This window comes from Meles meles, chromosome 19 (genome assembly GCF_922984935.1).
Source record: "Meles meles chromosome 19, mMelMel3.1 paternal haplotype, whole genome shotgun sequence".
NCBI classification, from domain to species: Eukaryota; Metazoa; Chordata; class Mammalia; order Carnivora; family Mustelidae; genus Meles; species Meles meles.
This window is the reverse complement of record NC_060084.1, coordinates 27,691,372-27,705,283: the sequence shown is the minus strand read 5'-3', so window position 1 is coordinate 27,705,283 and position 13,912 is coordinate 27,691,372. Positions and strand designations below refer to the sequence as shown.

General features: G+C 49.1%; 1 protein-coding gene across 3 annotated transcripts in view; it reads left to right on the top strand.

The window, feature by feature from the left end:
• Positions 1–971: 971 nt before the first annotated feature.
• Positions 972–13,912, top strand: part of GNAO1 (G protein subunit alpha o1) — a 165,664-nt gene continuing 152,723 nt past the window's right edge. The window contains exons 1-2 of one of the 3 annotated variants that reach the window (XM_045987870.1): positions 972–1,908; positions 2,136–2,178. In XM_045987870.1, the coding sequence (XP_045843826.1) occupies positions 1,791–1,908; positions 2,136–2,178 (161 nt within the window). In that variant the 5' untranslated portion in view covers positions 972–1,790. The remainder of the gene's footprint in view (positions 1,909–2,135; positions 2,179–13,912) is intronic. The other 2 variants (XM_045987871.1, XM_045987872.1) reach the window with 2 other exon arrangements.

The window sequence follows — 13,912 nt, the reverse complement described above, 5'->3', positions numbered from 1 at the left end:
CTCTTCTCTCACCAAAAATCTAAAATTTATTTTACGTATTTGTGTTTTGGGGAAGGGACAGGACAAGGGAATTCAATGCAAAGATTTCAACCAAGCTAAACCGTTCAAAATGAGCAAAAGCGTTTAAACTCTGCATAGAGCCTAAGCATGTGCTAGGAGCTCATGAAAACCTGTCCCTCCCAAACAGAAAGCTTCCCAGGGTGGGACTGGTGTGCTGGACTGATACCTATGGCCGGGAATCTCGGAGCAGGGTCCACGACGGCACGGGGAGGAAGAGGCTCCATGAGAAAAGGCCCTGGCTTTGTCTCATCCTGATGTGTTCCTCTCCTCACAGCTTCCTGTCTCACATACTAGGTGCTCAATTAACGTTCGCGGGTCGCAGGAAGCGGACAATCCGTATCTGCCCCTACGCCCCAGGCGAATTCTCGGGAACGCGGGTTTGCTCAGACCCACTCTCTCCTCGCGTTCGCTGAGGTCACTTGGTCCCGGCTGCTGCGGCCCCGGCAGCTGGAGAGTGACCAAGATGCCAAGCTACCGGAGCCAAGATGGAGCGGAAGCGGGAGAGCTAACTAGGCGGCGCGGGGCGCGAGCTGGGGGGCCCACCTGACCGCTACGCCGGCGGCCCAGTCCCGCGTTCCCATTAACCAGGAGGTCCACGCCGCCCGCGCGCCAGGCGGGGGCGGGGCGGAGGCGGGGAGGGACGCCCAGGCGCGCGCCCGGCCCCAGGCTCCGCCCCCTTCCAGGCCCCGCACGCGCCCACTTAGGGGAGCCGCGGGCCGGGGGCCGCTGGGGGAAGAGAGGCAGCGCCGCGCGCGCCGCCGCCAGCTGACGCGGTCCCCTGCGCGCGCGCCTCCCCCGGCCCCCGCCCCTCCCCGTCCCGGGGGCCCGGCGCGCGGCCCTGCTGACGTCAGCGGGCGGCTTGCGGTGCGGGGTGCGCAGAGCCGCTGGCGCACTCGCGCGCTGCGCTCGCCCCCTCCCCCGCCCGGGCTGTGGCGCGCGCGCTCGCTGGCTCTCCCTTCATTTTTTTCTCCCCTCCCTTTCAGCCTCTCTTTCTCTCTGTCTGTCTCTCTCTCTCTCTCTCCCTTTCGAGCTCCCGCTGCCCGCGGCTCCCTCGCGCTCTCCCTCTCTCTCCGGTAGCCTCCACCGAGCGATGCGAGCTTTGGGAGACAGCGACGCCGCCTCCCGTTAGAGACCTGCCCCCCCCCCCCGGCCCGGCCCCCTGCCCAGCCCTGCCCTGCGCGCGGGGGTCGGCGAAGGCGCCGCGGACGCACCGTCGGCTGAGGACCCGCGATGCACATGCACTAGCAGCACCCCCTCACTCACTCCCTCCACACCCCGCGCCGCCGCCGCCTCCTCCTCCTCCTCCGGCAGCAGCGGCAGAAGGACCCACCCTGCCCCCCACCCCACCCTCCGCCGGCTCCGGCTGCGGCTCCTGCCTCAACTATTATTTTATTTATTTTGGGTCGTGCACAAGCCTCAGTGCCTGCAGCCCGCGCCTCCTCGGACCGCGGGCGCCTCCTCCCTCGGCCCCGGAGCCCCAGACCCCGGCCACCTTCGCCTCGACACCCCTAGAGCCCGCCAGCTGCCGCGAGCCTCCGCTGCTGGAATCTTGTTAGCGGCTTTTTGGGGGGTTCTGGTTTCCCGACATTTTTGTTTTCGGCCAAGGGAAGGATATCGTGGTTTTTTTCCCCTTTGAGCCCAGGCTCTGCTCTCTGGGGGGGTGGGGGGCGCGCCGAGCCGGGGAGCCGTGCCAGCCGAGTCGTGCGGGCTGTGGCAGGGAAGGGGCCACCATGGGATGTACTCTGAGCGCAGAGGAGAGAGCCGCCCTCGAGCGGAGCAAGGCGATTGAGAAAAACCTCAAAGAGGATGGCATCAGCGCCGCCAAAGACGTGAAATTACTCCTGCTGGGTAAGGACCGGGGCTGCCACCCCCATCTCCCGACCCCGGCCACTCCGCACCCACCTCCACCCGCTCTCCCACCCTATTCGTGCCTGGGAAGACCTGGTCCCCGATTTGGCACCACTGTGTGCCTAGGATCGTCCGCCCTCTCGCCTGCCTTACCCCCATGCCCCCCCCCCCCCCACACTTCCCCTAAGCTGACACTCACCAGTTTTTCCCCCTGTCTGTCCCAACAGGGGCTGGAGAATCAGGAAAAAGCACCATTGTGAAGCAGATGAAGTAAGTCCCTGTGGTCTTGGGATTTGTACTTTTATTAATAATTTTTTGTCATTTGTATTACCTTGCTCATTCCACATTGCTCTCCAGGCCTGGTTTCTGATTCGCACATACACACACACACACACACACACACACACACACACACACACACCTGGATTTGACTCCCCTCCCCCATGCCCTACGTTGGTTCTGGGTCCTCCACCCCAACTCCCGGGTGGGTGGGTTTTTTTTTTCCTTTTTTTTCGGGGGGGGGAGGGAAATGAGCGCCTGTAGTTGTATGAATGACAGTGTCCGCCATATTGATCAGAACATCACACTATTGGCATGATTATGATCATTACTCTTCTTGGGTGTATCACTACCTTCATTTCTATCTCTGTCTCTGTTTCATTCTGTAATTCTCTCTCCTCCTCCCTCCACCCGCCCCCCCCCCCCATTTCTACGTCCTTAATCTCACTTGCCCCTGCTCTTCTACTGGGGCAGTGATTTTGAACTTGACTAAAAGATGGAGGGGACCCAGCCCTAGGCTGGGGTGGAGGATCAAGTGTCTGCTGTTCAGGGATTTGGTGCTGAATTGGAGGTTGTGGTTTCTTCCCCCTCCACCCCCCCCCAAAAGGACTAGGGTTAGGGGAAGGGGTATGTGGTAGGGAAGGAGATGGGTTTCCAAACAGATGTGACTGGCACAGCTGTATCCAAGGCAGAGGTGGAAGAGAGATGCTGGTTGAGGCTGAAGCTGAATGCCGGTCCCTTACTTCCCCCCGCCCCCCCACCCCCAGCGTTGGCTCTTCTGACAGGGGCAGTTTTCCTTCACTCAGTGGCCTTTATCAATGTATTTATTTACACTCTGCATAGGCCACTTTCCTTGTAATGTACCCACAATGCGGATTTCAAGGCCCCACTTGCCGCCCCCTTCTGCCTAAGATATCAGTTTCCCCTCCTAATTAACTGGGGGTGGATTTGAGTGATGGTTGAAAATTTAAACAAAATGGGATATTCTTTCCCTTCCACACTTTCTCAGTAAGGAGCCTCACCCCTCCTTCCCACTCTCAGGCTTGCTTCTTGCCCCATCCACTCGGCAATTCCTGGTGAGCCCACAGGAAGCTTTGCTTGGGAGGGGGTGGCCTGCAGGGAAAGGGTGTGCGCCCTCACGGCCTCCTGGCCCTGCTGCTTCCGTTGGGCTGTCAGTTCGGGACTGAGGAGTTCGTTAAGACCGTTTAGCGAGGATTCCACGTCGCTTTGCTGTGACACCTTCGTGCACACACAGCTCCTAATTAGGGGTTGCTGTGCAGTAAACAAAAATGATTATTTTTCAGCTTGACAGAATAGCTGAAGTAATTGCATCCCGCAGGAAAACAATGGAAAATAAAAACCCCTTTCGCGGAAAGGTGGGTGGGAGACGAAGCATGCTTGCGGTTTCAGAACCAAGATGCAAAAAATCTTGCATGTGTAACAGGCATGACAAGCGGGTTCTAGGCGGCGCCATGATGGTAGGGAGTAGCGACTCAGAGACAATTTCCCCACGTCTGCTTGACATATTCTTATTTTCGTTCGAGAGCTCCCTGGGGCTTTCTTTGCAGAGGCCCCCTCGGCTCACCGCACCCCTCTGAGCCACGGGTAATTTGGCCTGGGGCTTCTCTGGAGCTTGTGCAGCCCAAATGGATGGGGAGGCGGGGCCTGGGGAATTGCTCTTTGCAACAAGGTGCATGTTGCATCTGCCTGGAGCTCTTGCAGGTCGGTAAATGCAAGCAGCGCCACCCCTCTCTCCCAGAGGGGGATGTTTCAAAACTTCAGAAGTCTGTAATCTGCAGTGGCGGCCTCAAAGCCGGGTAGAAGCCCCAGCCACCGGGGCTGGGTGAGGTTTCAGGCGTTGCGAGTGGTGGACAGCGCCCAGCTGAGGCCGGAAAAGTCGATGGGGCTCTGCTCGGTGGCGCTCGGCTAGGCTCGGTGCGGACTGGGCGCGGGGCTCGGAGGGATTCGGTAGTATTCGGAACGGAGTCGGGGCTCCGGCGGAGAGAACCGAGCGGCTTCGGAGGGGGCCGGAGGCATTCGGAAAGGCTCGGGGAAGGGGGTGGGGGAAGTCTGCAAATTAACTTTCCATCCAGCAAGGCAACTCCTTACCTGCTTTTTTTCCCCGAACATGTCCCATAAATTAGGTTGATTTAATAAGAAGTTTAAAAATATATACCGAGTCCCCCAAAGGGTACGTCGCCTTTTTTATTCAAAGAGAGCTGAGTTCTCCGAGGAAATAGGTGTGCCATTTTAGAATGAAAATTCCTAATTATATACTGGGGCAGGAAATCTTAAATGAAGGCTGCATGTAGGTTTTTCCGGGGAAAGTCTTATGTGTCTTATGTTTAGTTACACTGAGGCGGGGGAAAAGTCAAGCCTTTGATGTTTGAGATGGTTAAATCAGATATCAGAGCATTTCTTCTCTTTCTCCTGTACCCCCTACTCCCCACTTGTCTTACTCCCACAGGACATATTTTTGGAGAAAAATGTCAGACAAAACTGAGATTTTGTAGTTAAAACTATTAAATTTTTTTAAAAATACACCAACTCTTTAGGAAATAGGCTAGGTTTGTTCAAAAGGTCAGTGAAAAAGATTTCTGGCCATGTAAATTTTGCTGCAAAGGACCCTGCCATCCTGTCCTCCTGAAGCATTCATGAATGGTAGCTTTTTCTGTGAGCCCTCCAGCTTGGCTCGAAATAAATCAGATCAGGGCCTTGTGCCAAGCTGGATGCAGGACTTGTTTTATTAACCACAAAATGTGGGATTGGTGTCACTGTATCCTAGTGACAAATTCTTTTGAGTCCTCCCTTGCAGAGATGATTTTCCCAATCGCCACTTGACTGAGAGTTACTTGAGTCAGGAGACCTGTACTGTGGGTGGGGGGGGGGGCCCAAAAATCTGGGTGGCATTTGCAGAAAGCACTTTTGGACTTCCTTGTGTAGTGTGATTGGTGACCAAGCTATCAGGCCATATGTATGAATTAATTTAGATGCTGTTTTATTTCACCTGGATAATGAAATTAGAGTTCAGCATGGTGATTGCCCTGTGAGAATTTGATGATTTCCTAATGGGGTGTGGGGTTTAATAGCTCCTGTTGGATTGAAAGAATATTGATATTCAGATTTCTCCAGACCCTTTTAAATCAGCATTTCCAGAAAAGCAAAGAGCCATTCCTTTGAGCCTGTGTTCTCAACTGTGTGTTGTGACGTACTGATTGGAAGGAATAGGCTTCCATATATAAATAGTAAGTGAAGTTATATGACAAAGGACTGAATAGTAGATGCTGCTCAGAACAAAGTATTAACACCTACGTCAGGCTAAGAATGTTGCAGGGAGACTGACCTTTGAAATTCTTTCGCTTGATGCGTGTTATAGTGGGAAACCTCCATCCATTTCAGAGGTAAACAGATTAGACCATCATTTTCAAAGCCTCATCCTTCATACTTTATTAAAAGTTTCTTTTGAACATAGCTTGCTGGATGTTTTTGTTTTGTTTTGTTTTGTTTTCCTTTGCATAGGTGATCGTGAGTTAGCCTTTTGGAGCTCTGTGTCAGACAACATTTCAGTACTGAGAAATAAACAACGATCATTGACACAGCACAAACAAAATTTTACACACACCATGAGTAATCAGTGACCTTTTTCAATACGTGGTATTTACATAATTCTGCTCATTAGGAGGCCGGGACCTCACCTACGATACGGCCTCATCATTTTTGCATCCGTGGGACACTTTATTCAGACTAATCAAAATTTTAAAAGGAGGTATTAATTTTATTTAGTTACCAAAACCCTTACAAAGAGCTCTCCTGAAGAATCGTATTTTATGAAGTGTGGAAGCAACAGAATATCATTTTAAGGGACTTCCCACTTTGTGCCTTGACAACTGTTAGGGCTACCTACCTGATGAAAACGAAAAACGAACTCGTGGAGTTGCTGTAGGTACCACAGTTCGCCCTCATTTGAGGTGTTGAGTTTTCTGTGATGTCACACTCAGGCTGTCTGTTTCTGGAGCAGTAAGTGGATTTTTAGGAAGACAGAGAGTTGGAAGGTGGCACTGAGGCGTGGCCTGCAAGCTGCTGGCTTTATATATAAATGGACACAGTAAAATGGGACACTTGGGGTATGTGCTTTTTCCCAAAATGCCTGCTCGGTGCCACTATAAAACAAATGGCAGGATTTGCCTGGTGAAGACGTCCTTTCTCATACAAATATCCCAGCCCTTACGGCAGGTGCTGATTCTGAGGACAGACCCCATCCTGCTGGGGCAGGGGGTCTTCAGACATCACCTGCCACCAAAAGCTGGAGGTGTCCTCTCACCAGCTGACCCTGCCTTTGTAACTTGGGTGTCTCTGCCTTTGTAGCTTAGGTTCACAGCAAGCCCGTGTTCATTCCGCACGCTGCCGTGCAGCGCCTGTATTAAGTGGCAGTCATGTGTGGAAGGGAATGACCACTTGCAGCCATTACTCTGTAAAGGGCAGCTGTCTAAAAGGGCATTTCCTGCACATCCCCGAAGGGTCCCATGTGGTCCCACGTGGAGGCAGCACTCTGGAGAGCTACTCTTCTTAGAGCAGCTCTTCTTCCTACTTGTTATTTCTGCAGTCCTCTCTTTGGCTGTTTTGCCCTTCCCCCTTCCTCCTATCTCCATGTTTATTCAAATGGATGCACCTTGCTCTCTGGAGACCGTGTGAGCGCAAACAGAATGTCAGATCAAGTAGCAGATGAGTTCTCCTTTGCTGATGGATGGTGCTCTCTCCCCGCTTACTGTTCACTGAGCTGTAAATACCAACAGACCTTCCTGCCAGAAGAGTAGCAAACGGTCCACCTGATCTCAGGAATCAGCCGCAGAACTCCTGAACCCCAGTTACCTGTTGGACTCTGAAGTAGAATGTGTCTGCTTGTCGAAAGGGTTGCTCCTGACTAGATTAAATGCATGAGGCTTCATTCTGGATCGACATGGCTCTCACGGAATCCGGAGTTGCTGTTCTCTTGGTGTGGGACTAGGTTAGATGTGCAATGCTCAGAGTCAAGAGTACGGTCTTGTTTCTCTAGCACTTGGAACTCCCCAGATTGTGGCGTGCTCCTCAGAGTGCCACATCTGCTAAAGGTAGGGCAGGTCACTCGTGTTCTTCAGTGACTCACAGTACCCTATCTCTGTTCACACTGGAGATTTAATATGAGCAGAATACGGTCCTGGTTTTCTGACATGTGGTCAGTGCATCTGGATGCAGGGACTTGATTTCCTGTCTCCCAGGGTGTCTTCAGGCTCTCATTTCTTATGAAGCTAGACAGACCATTATCACAAGAGCCTCATCGTGATCTGAAAGGCAATAGGCAAGCTGGGAAAGGGATGATTTCAAAATGAGAAAACATTTTGGAAAGGGTTACCCCCAGACTTGACACTGGCGAAGAAGAACTTTTGATGTTGACGGAGGAAAACTCTGTGTGTATTTGTACACATACTACACAAATTTAAGAACAGCAGGCACTATGAATAGGGCACTTTACCTTATGGATTGCATCACCGTAAACAGCTTAACGGTGCTCAGATGATCTCCATTCTAAGAATTTCTTTAAATTTGCATCACATTCTTATATTATCCTGTGCTTCTTGCTCATACACAATACTGGCTAGAATAGAAACCATCTAAAAAATCCGGCATGAGCATAGAGGGATAGGAGAGGAAGGAGCAGTGGCCTGTTACTGGTTCAAGCAAATAGCTGGTTTCGTTTTTAGAGAAGCCATTTAGCATGCTTCTCTAAAGCTGACAGGTGATTAGGAGCACAGACTCTGTAACCAGGCTACCTGGCTTCCAATCTTAGCTCTTTCCACTAACTCGGTGTGTGACCTTAAACAAGTTGCTTAACTTTTTGTACTTCAGTTTCTTTGCCTGTAAAATGGGGCTGATAATAAAAATACCTAATAGAGTTGTTAGGAGCAGTAAATAATGTAGTGTATGAAATGCCCTTATAACAGTGTTCTAAAAATCATTATACAAATGTCAGCTCTAGTTTTTATTCCTTTGACTGATTAGTGGGTGTTCCTTTCCCATATGGAGTTCTCTTCTGAAGTATGTGGGCCTTACCTTCCTTGAGAGCCAGAAGGGGAGTGCTGTGGTTCATGCTCATGGCTTCTTCCCCTTGCCTGCTCTGCACGGCCGTTATATAACACACTGTGTTGTCATAACTGATGTGACATTTTTGATGGTGCAGCTGCTTCAGCCCATGAGGCTGGAGTGATATTACAAAGAGCGGGAAAGAGCACTGCACCAGGAGTCAAGACAAGTGGCTCTCCCACTGCCTCTCTGGGGGTTCTGTTCCCCCCAGCTCCTTCCCTGTTCTAACCGGTCCATGAAATTGGGAACTTTGATGTGAGGTTCTAAACATAAAAGCATCAATTACAGTTCTATCCTGCAAGGGTTGGGGGTACCTGTGAAAGCTCTTTGAAAGCCAAGAGAATTGCTGAATAGCAACCTCAACCACAAAGCTTTGTCAGCCAAGAAAGTCATAGTCCTGAGAGGCATTTTGAGGAAACCACCTCTAACCAAACTTTTCATGCAGATGTGGTTCTCAAACCAAAGAGGAGGTTCTGAAAGTATCCTGTTAGTAAAAAACAGGATGTTTCTGGGAGGAGAGCCCCAGTGACATGTTAGAGGGAGAAGTGGTTTGTCTGTGGCTTCCAGGATTCTTAGAAATGGAGACAGCCTGGCTCCACCAGGGATGGCTGCAGGTAAAGGAACTTGCCTGGGGTCAGGTCCCTGAGATCCCAGGGATTGGGAGATTTGCAGATCGGTAAAAGGGGAGGATCAGGAGAACTGTGTTTTAATTTTGACTCATTCTCTAATTTGACTTTGGACAGGTCATTTAGACCTTCTGGGCCTCGGTTTGTTCATCTCTTAATTTGAACATGGGCTTTCACCACAGAATTTCCCAGGCCTCTTTCAGATTTCTAGCTCTAAGATCCAGTAAATGCAAAGAGAAACCTAGAAGCCTGAAATGCAAGGGGGAATAGTGGGAGTATTTACCACCCACAGCTTTTATCTGCTGAGCCATCTTTAGTTCTAATTTTCTTTACAGAGAAGAGGAAAAACATTGTGCTTTTCATAGCACAAAAAAAATTAAAGTAAAATAAAATCCTCCAAGGCTAATAGTCAGTGCCCTGAATTTGTCCCCCTACTCACTTAATTTCTCAACCAAGAAGGAGGAAAGAGAAAGGGAATAGCATGTCAGGATAGTACATGGCTAAGAACTTACCCTGGATTCTCTGTCTACCTCATAGCCAACTGAGAGGTTTTCTATGGAAAATTGTTACTTTATAGGGACAGCTTCCTCATGCCATAAAATCAACCCTGGGTCACCTGCCCCCAGGGTCTCAGAGCACTAGCGCTTATTACATATTGTCAATTAATTATGTATGTGATAGATCTGTCTTCTTTGCTGGCCCCTTCCTTACCACTGCTCCCTAAAGCAGGGATGGTGACTTATTTTTGCTCATAATACTACCCTGAGGCCAATGTCTGGCACACAGGAGGTGCTTCATAAATGCTTGATAAATGAAGAGAAGAGAAAGAAATGAGGTTCACAATGAACTCAAACTCACTTGTACATAAGCCAGAATGATAAATAATATTGGAAAATTTTGATGATCATAGCATTCATAATATTCAATGCAATCCATTATCCTCTTTTTTTTTTTCTCACATCAACCTATGAGGAAAAATAGTCATCAACTCGCATCTTACAGATGAAGAAGTGAGACTCAGAATTTGGGTGGCTTGCTCAAAGCCACACAGCTTTGTAAGTGACAGTGATGTGTTTAGACCATGATGTGGTTACTTCCAAAGCCTATGTCCTTTCTTTTCTAACCCTACAGGGTTCTTTCTAGACCACCACCAGTGTGGGCAGAATAGAGCTGGCAGATGGGACCCAGTGCCCATCAGCAGCTTTGGCTGAGCACAGGGGCTGAGAGAATAGCAGGTGTTTGATTGGTGCTGGGTTCCTTTTGGAAATGGAGATGGTGGCCATTCTCACATTTGACACTGATTCTGACACCAGCGTGTTCCCCAAACATCATCTGGACAGCTCCTGAAATCATTTGCTGGTGCTGCCACGGAAGTGTGTGCTCTTTGTGGCTGGCAGCAGAGAGAAGCTACCACTGAAGACTTTGGCTTTGGTAGAAGCAGGTGGTTCAGAGGAGACTTGGGAAAAACAAAATAGTAGTATATATACAGCCTTTCAACCATCCATCCATCCATCTATCCTTCAGTCAATCTGTCTTTCCATCCATAAGTATTTACTGAGCATCTCCTGATATGCTGGACATGTACATGGTGTCATGGAAGTAGAGAGGAAGGTGTAGGTCCCTGCCCTTCAGGAACTTAGCCCAAAGGGAGTGACATGTAAAAGATGATTATACTTCAGAGCAGGAAGCCCATGAGGATGAAGGGCACCATCTCTAGGTAGGAAGTTCAGGGAGAAAGTGGCCTGTGGACTGAGTCTTAAAAATGGAAGGTAGCTAGCCAGGTGGAAAAAAGGAATGCCAGGCAGAGGGACCAACATGTGAAAAAGCTCTAAGATATGTCAGCACATGGAGCAGGCTGGGAGTGTAAAATAACTTGGTTTGATTAGAGCACAGTCTCTAAGAGGACTGTCAGAGACGAAGGAGGTAAGAGGAGACCAAGATAGACCATGAAGTTTCTTGTCCGATGTGCTAAGGACTTCAGATTTTATTCTAAATACAATAAGATGCCACCAGGAGGGGTTTTTTTGTTTTGTTTTGTTTTTTACTGAAGTGCAATTGACAACATTATATTACTTCCAGAGGTGCAACGTAATGATTGATATTTGCATTAATGGCAAGATGATCACCACAGTAATCCCAGTTAACATCCATCACTGCACATAGTTACAGATTTTTGTTTTTCTTGTGATGAGAACTTTCAAGAACCATAAGGGTCTAAGGAAATGGGTGGCAGGATCATTTCTTGAACTTGAGAAGGATCACCTATGTGGACTAGAGAGAGTCATGCCCAGAGGTTAAAGGACCAGGCAGAAAGATATTTTTGTGATCCAGGTGGGAAAAGATTAAGAAGTAACTTAAAGCAGTGGAGTGGGAAAACGAAACAGACTAAGAGATACTGGGGCAATGGGATAATTGAACTTATTTGATAATCAGGTGAAGTGCACTGGGGAGGAATTTCATTTTATTTATTTTTAAGATTGTATTTACTTATTTAATAGATAGTGAGCAAGCACAAGCAGTGGGGAGGGGTAGGGGGAGAAGGAGAAACAGACTCCCCACTGAGCAGAGAGTCCAATGTGGGGTTTGATCCAATGACCATGAGATCATGACCCAAGCCAAAGGCAGACGCCTAACCAACTGAGCCACCCAGGCATCCTGAGGAATTTCATTTTAAAGGATATAGACAATGGGGTGCCTGGCTGGCTCAGTCGGAAAAGCATGTGACTCTTGATCTCAGGGTCATGAGTTTGAGCCCCACATTGGATGAAGTGATTACTTAAAAAATAATAATAATAAAATTGTTAAAAATAAATAAATAAAGGATACAGATACAAGTGAGTTCAGGATTCCTGGTTGGGCTACTGGTGGGTGGTAGCAATGCAGGAGGGAGAGGGAAGGCCTGCAGAGAAAAATGATGACTAACTTTGTTCATGGTGGTGATTCTCGTGGATCATCTAAGTGGAGATCCCTGGCAGGCAGTCGGATATGTGGGGTAGGATGTAGGACACACCTGGGGAGAAGGGTCAATGTGGGATTCTGTGCTGCTATGAGCAGTGGGAACCACGAAAGTTCATCACCTCACAGGCTAAGCAAAAAGGCAGAAGATGCAGCCCCCACAACATGCATGTGCCCCAGTTCCAGGGTGTGGTAGTCATTTGGGAAGAGGAGCCTGCAAGGGAAACCAAGAAGGTGAAGAGCTAAAGGACAGAAAGAAAACTGGAGTGGAGCAGCAGCACGTAAGCCAAGGAAGGAAGGAATTTCCAGAAGGAGGAGGCTGAATCAGATACTGCAGTAGTCAAATAGGCTGAAGCCTGACAGGTACCCAGTGGATCTGGGAAATTGTTGGTGAACTTGGCAAGAGCAGTTCCCAGTGGAGTGGCAGGAGGAAAGCCAAATTGCAATGGGCATTAAGTAAGTGGGACTGAGCATGTGGTGGCCATGAATGGAGACCCCCGGAAAAGAAAATGTGTTCTCCAAGGAAAGGGACAGAGGGAGGGAGAGAAGGAATAGGGTTGAGCAGGGGCTTTATTTTAATTGTGTGGTTGATTAACATGGTGGGACCTGGTTTCATTGAGAAGCAGGAAGGAAAGGGCCCATGTGGAGGGAGATGTTGAAGGTATAGGAAAGAAGAAGTGGTAGAAGGAGCAGACCCCGAAGAGGATGGGGCAGAGACGGGGTGCAGAGTATGGTTGGGCGAGCTGGTATTAACATGAATGTGTGTCATCTTCCCTGAGACTGCCAGAGGGCAGTGAGGCTAGGGAGTGCGTGGAGAAGTATTTGGAGGGGGCATGATGGGGACAAGATGTTGAGGGGGTTCCTGTCTTACCTTTTATTTTGCTGAAGTGAGAAGAATTAAAAAGCAACTTGCTCCTTTACCGGTACACCAAAGCCTGGTAGTCTTTCTTCTATTCAAACCATTCATTTATTCATTTACCCAGTATATATCTAGCACCTGTTATGTGTTAGGCACCGTTCTGGGTGCTTAGAGATTCAGTGGTGAACAAGTCAGGTCCCAGGAGACTCAGGCAATAACTTCATAAACAAATAATCAGGCATTGTAATTGCAGACTGTGAAAATTTTTCTGGAGTCACACCTTTGAGTAAGACCTTACGCTGATCACGGAGGGATTCAATTCCTACCCTCAAGAGAGTTGAGTCAGTTGAAGGAGACAAATTGGTGCCATGAAGGCCCAGAAGAGGCAACGATGGAGTCTGATTTGGACAATATGGTTTAGGATCACACATGCCTCAAGACAGCTAGGTGGAGAGATGAGAGTTCAGTGGACACCCATTGTTTTACTTTTTCCAGGCTGTTCCAGTGAGGCTGCCCATCACTGCCCCCGCCACTGGAAGATAAGAAATGTTTGTGTGACCCAGGCCTTGCCATTCACAAAATCGCATTTTTCCTGGCCACAGTGACTGGGGAATGGGATAAGACTCAGTCCAGGCCGGTCAGAGTCCTTCTTTGGAATCTGATAGTCAGTATGAGAAAGAAGCTCTTCATCTGGGATCCCAGCAAGATCTTCCCTGGGTTGGAATAATGAAAGCCTGGAGCCCCTGTCTGGGGCCTTGTTTCCACATCTCTATTACTCTGCAAGGAGGAAGCTTGCTTATCATGGAAGAGAGTGAGGCTGAGAGACTGAGATGTGAGGGAGGGAATGAAGAGAAGGCAGAATAAGACGAAGGAAGCCAGAAATACATCTGACAGTAATTATTATAATCTCTGAAGCTGGCTCTGTGAATCAATAAATCCCTTCTTTTACGTAAACTAATTTCAGGTGGAATTGTTCCCTGATCATCCAGGAAGAAGAAACAGTGTGAGCTAAGCCTAGAAGCAGGACTCAGACATGCAGGGCACCATCAGGGAGCACTGGGCCGTCATGTGACCAAAGGGCTTGTTGGGAATTTGAGGAGCAGTGGTTAGAAAGGAAGTGCGGAGCTAGATTGTGGGGCTCCCAGACTGCCTTGCTAAGGTGCATATA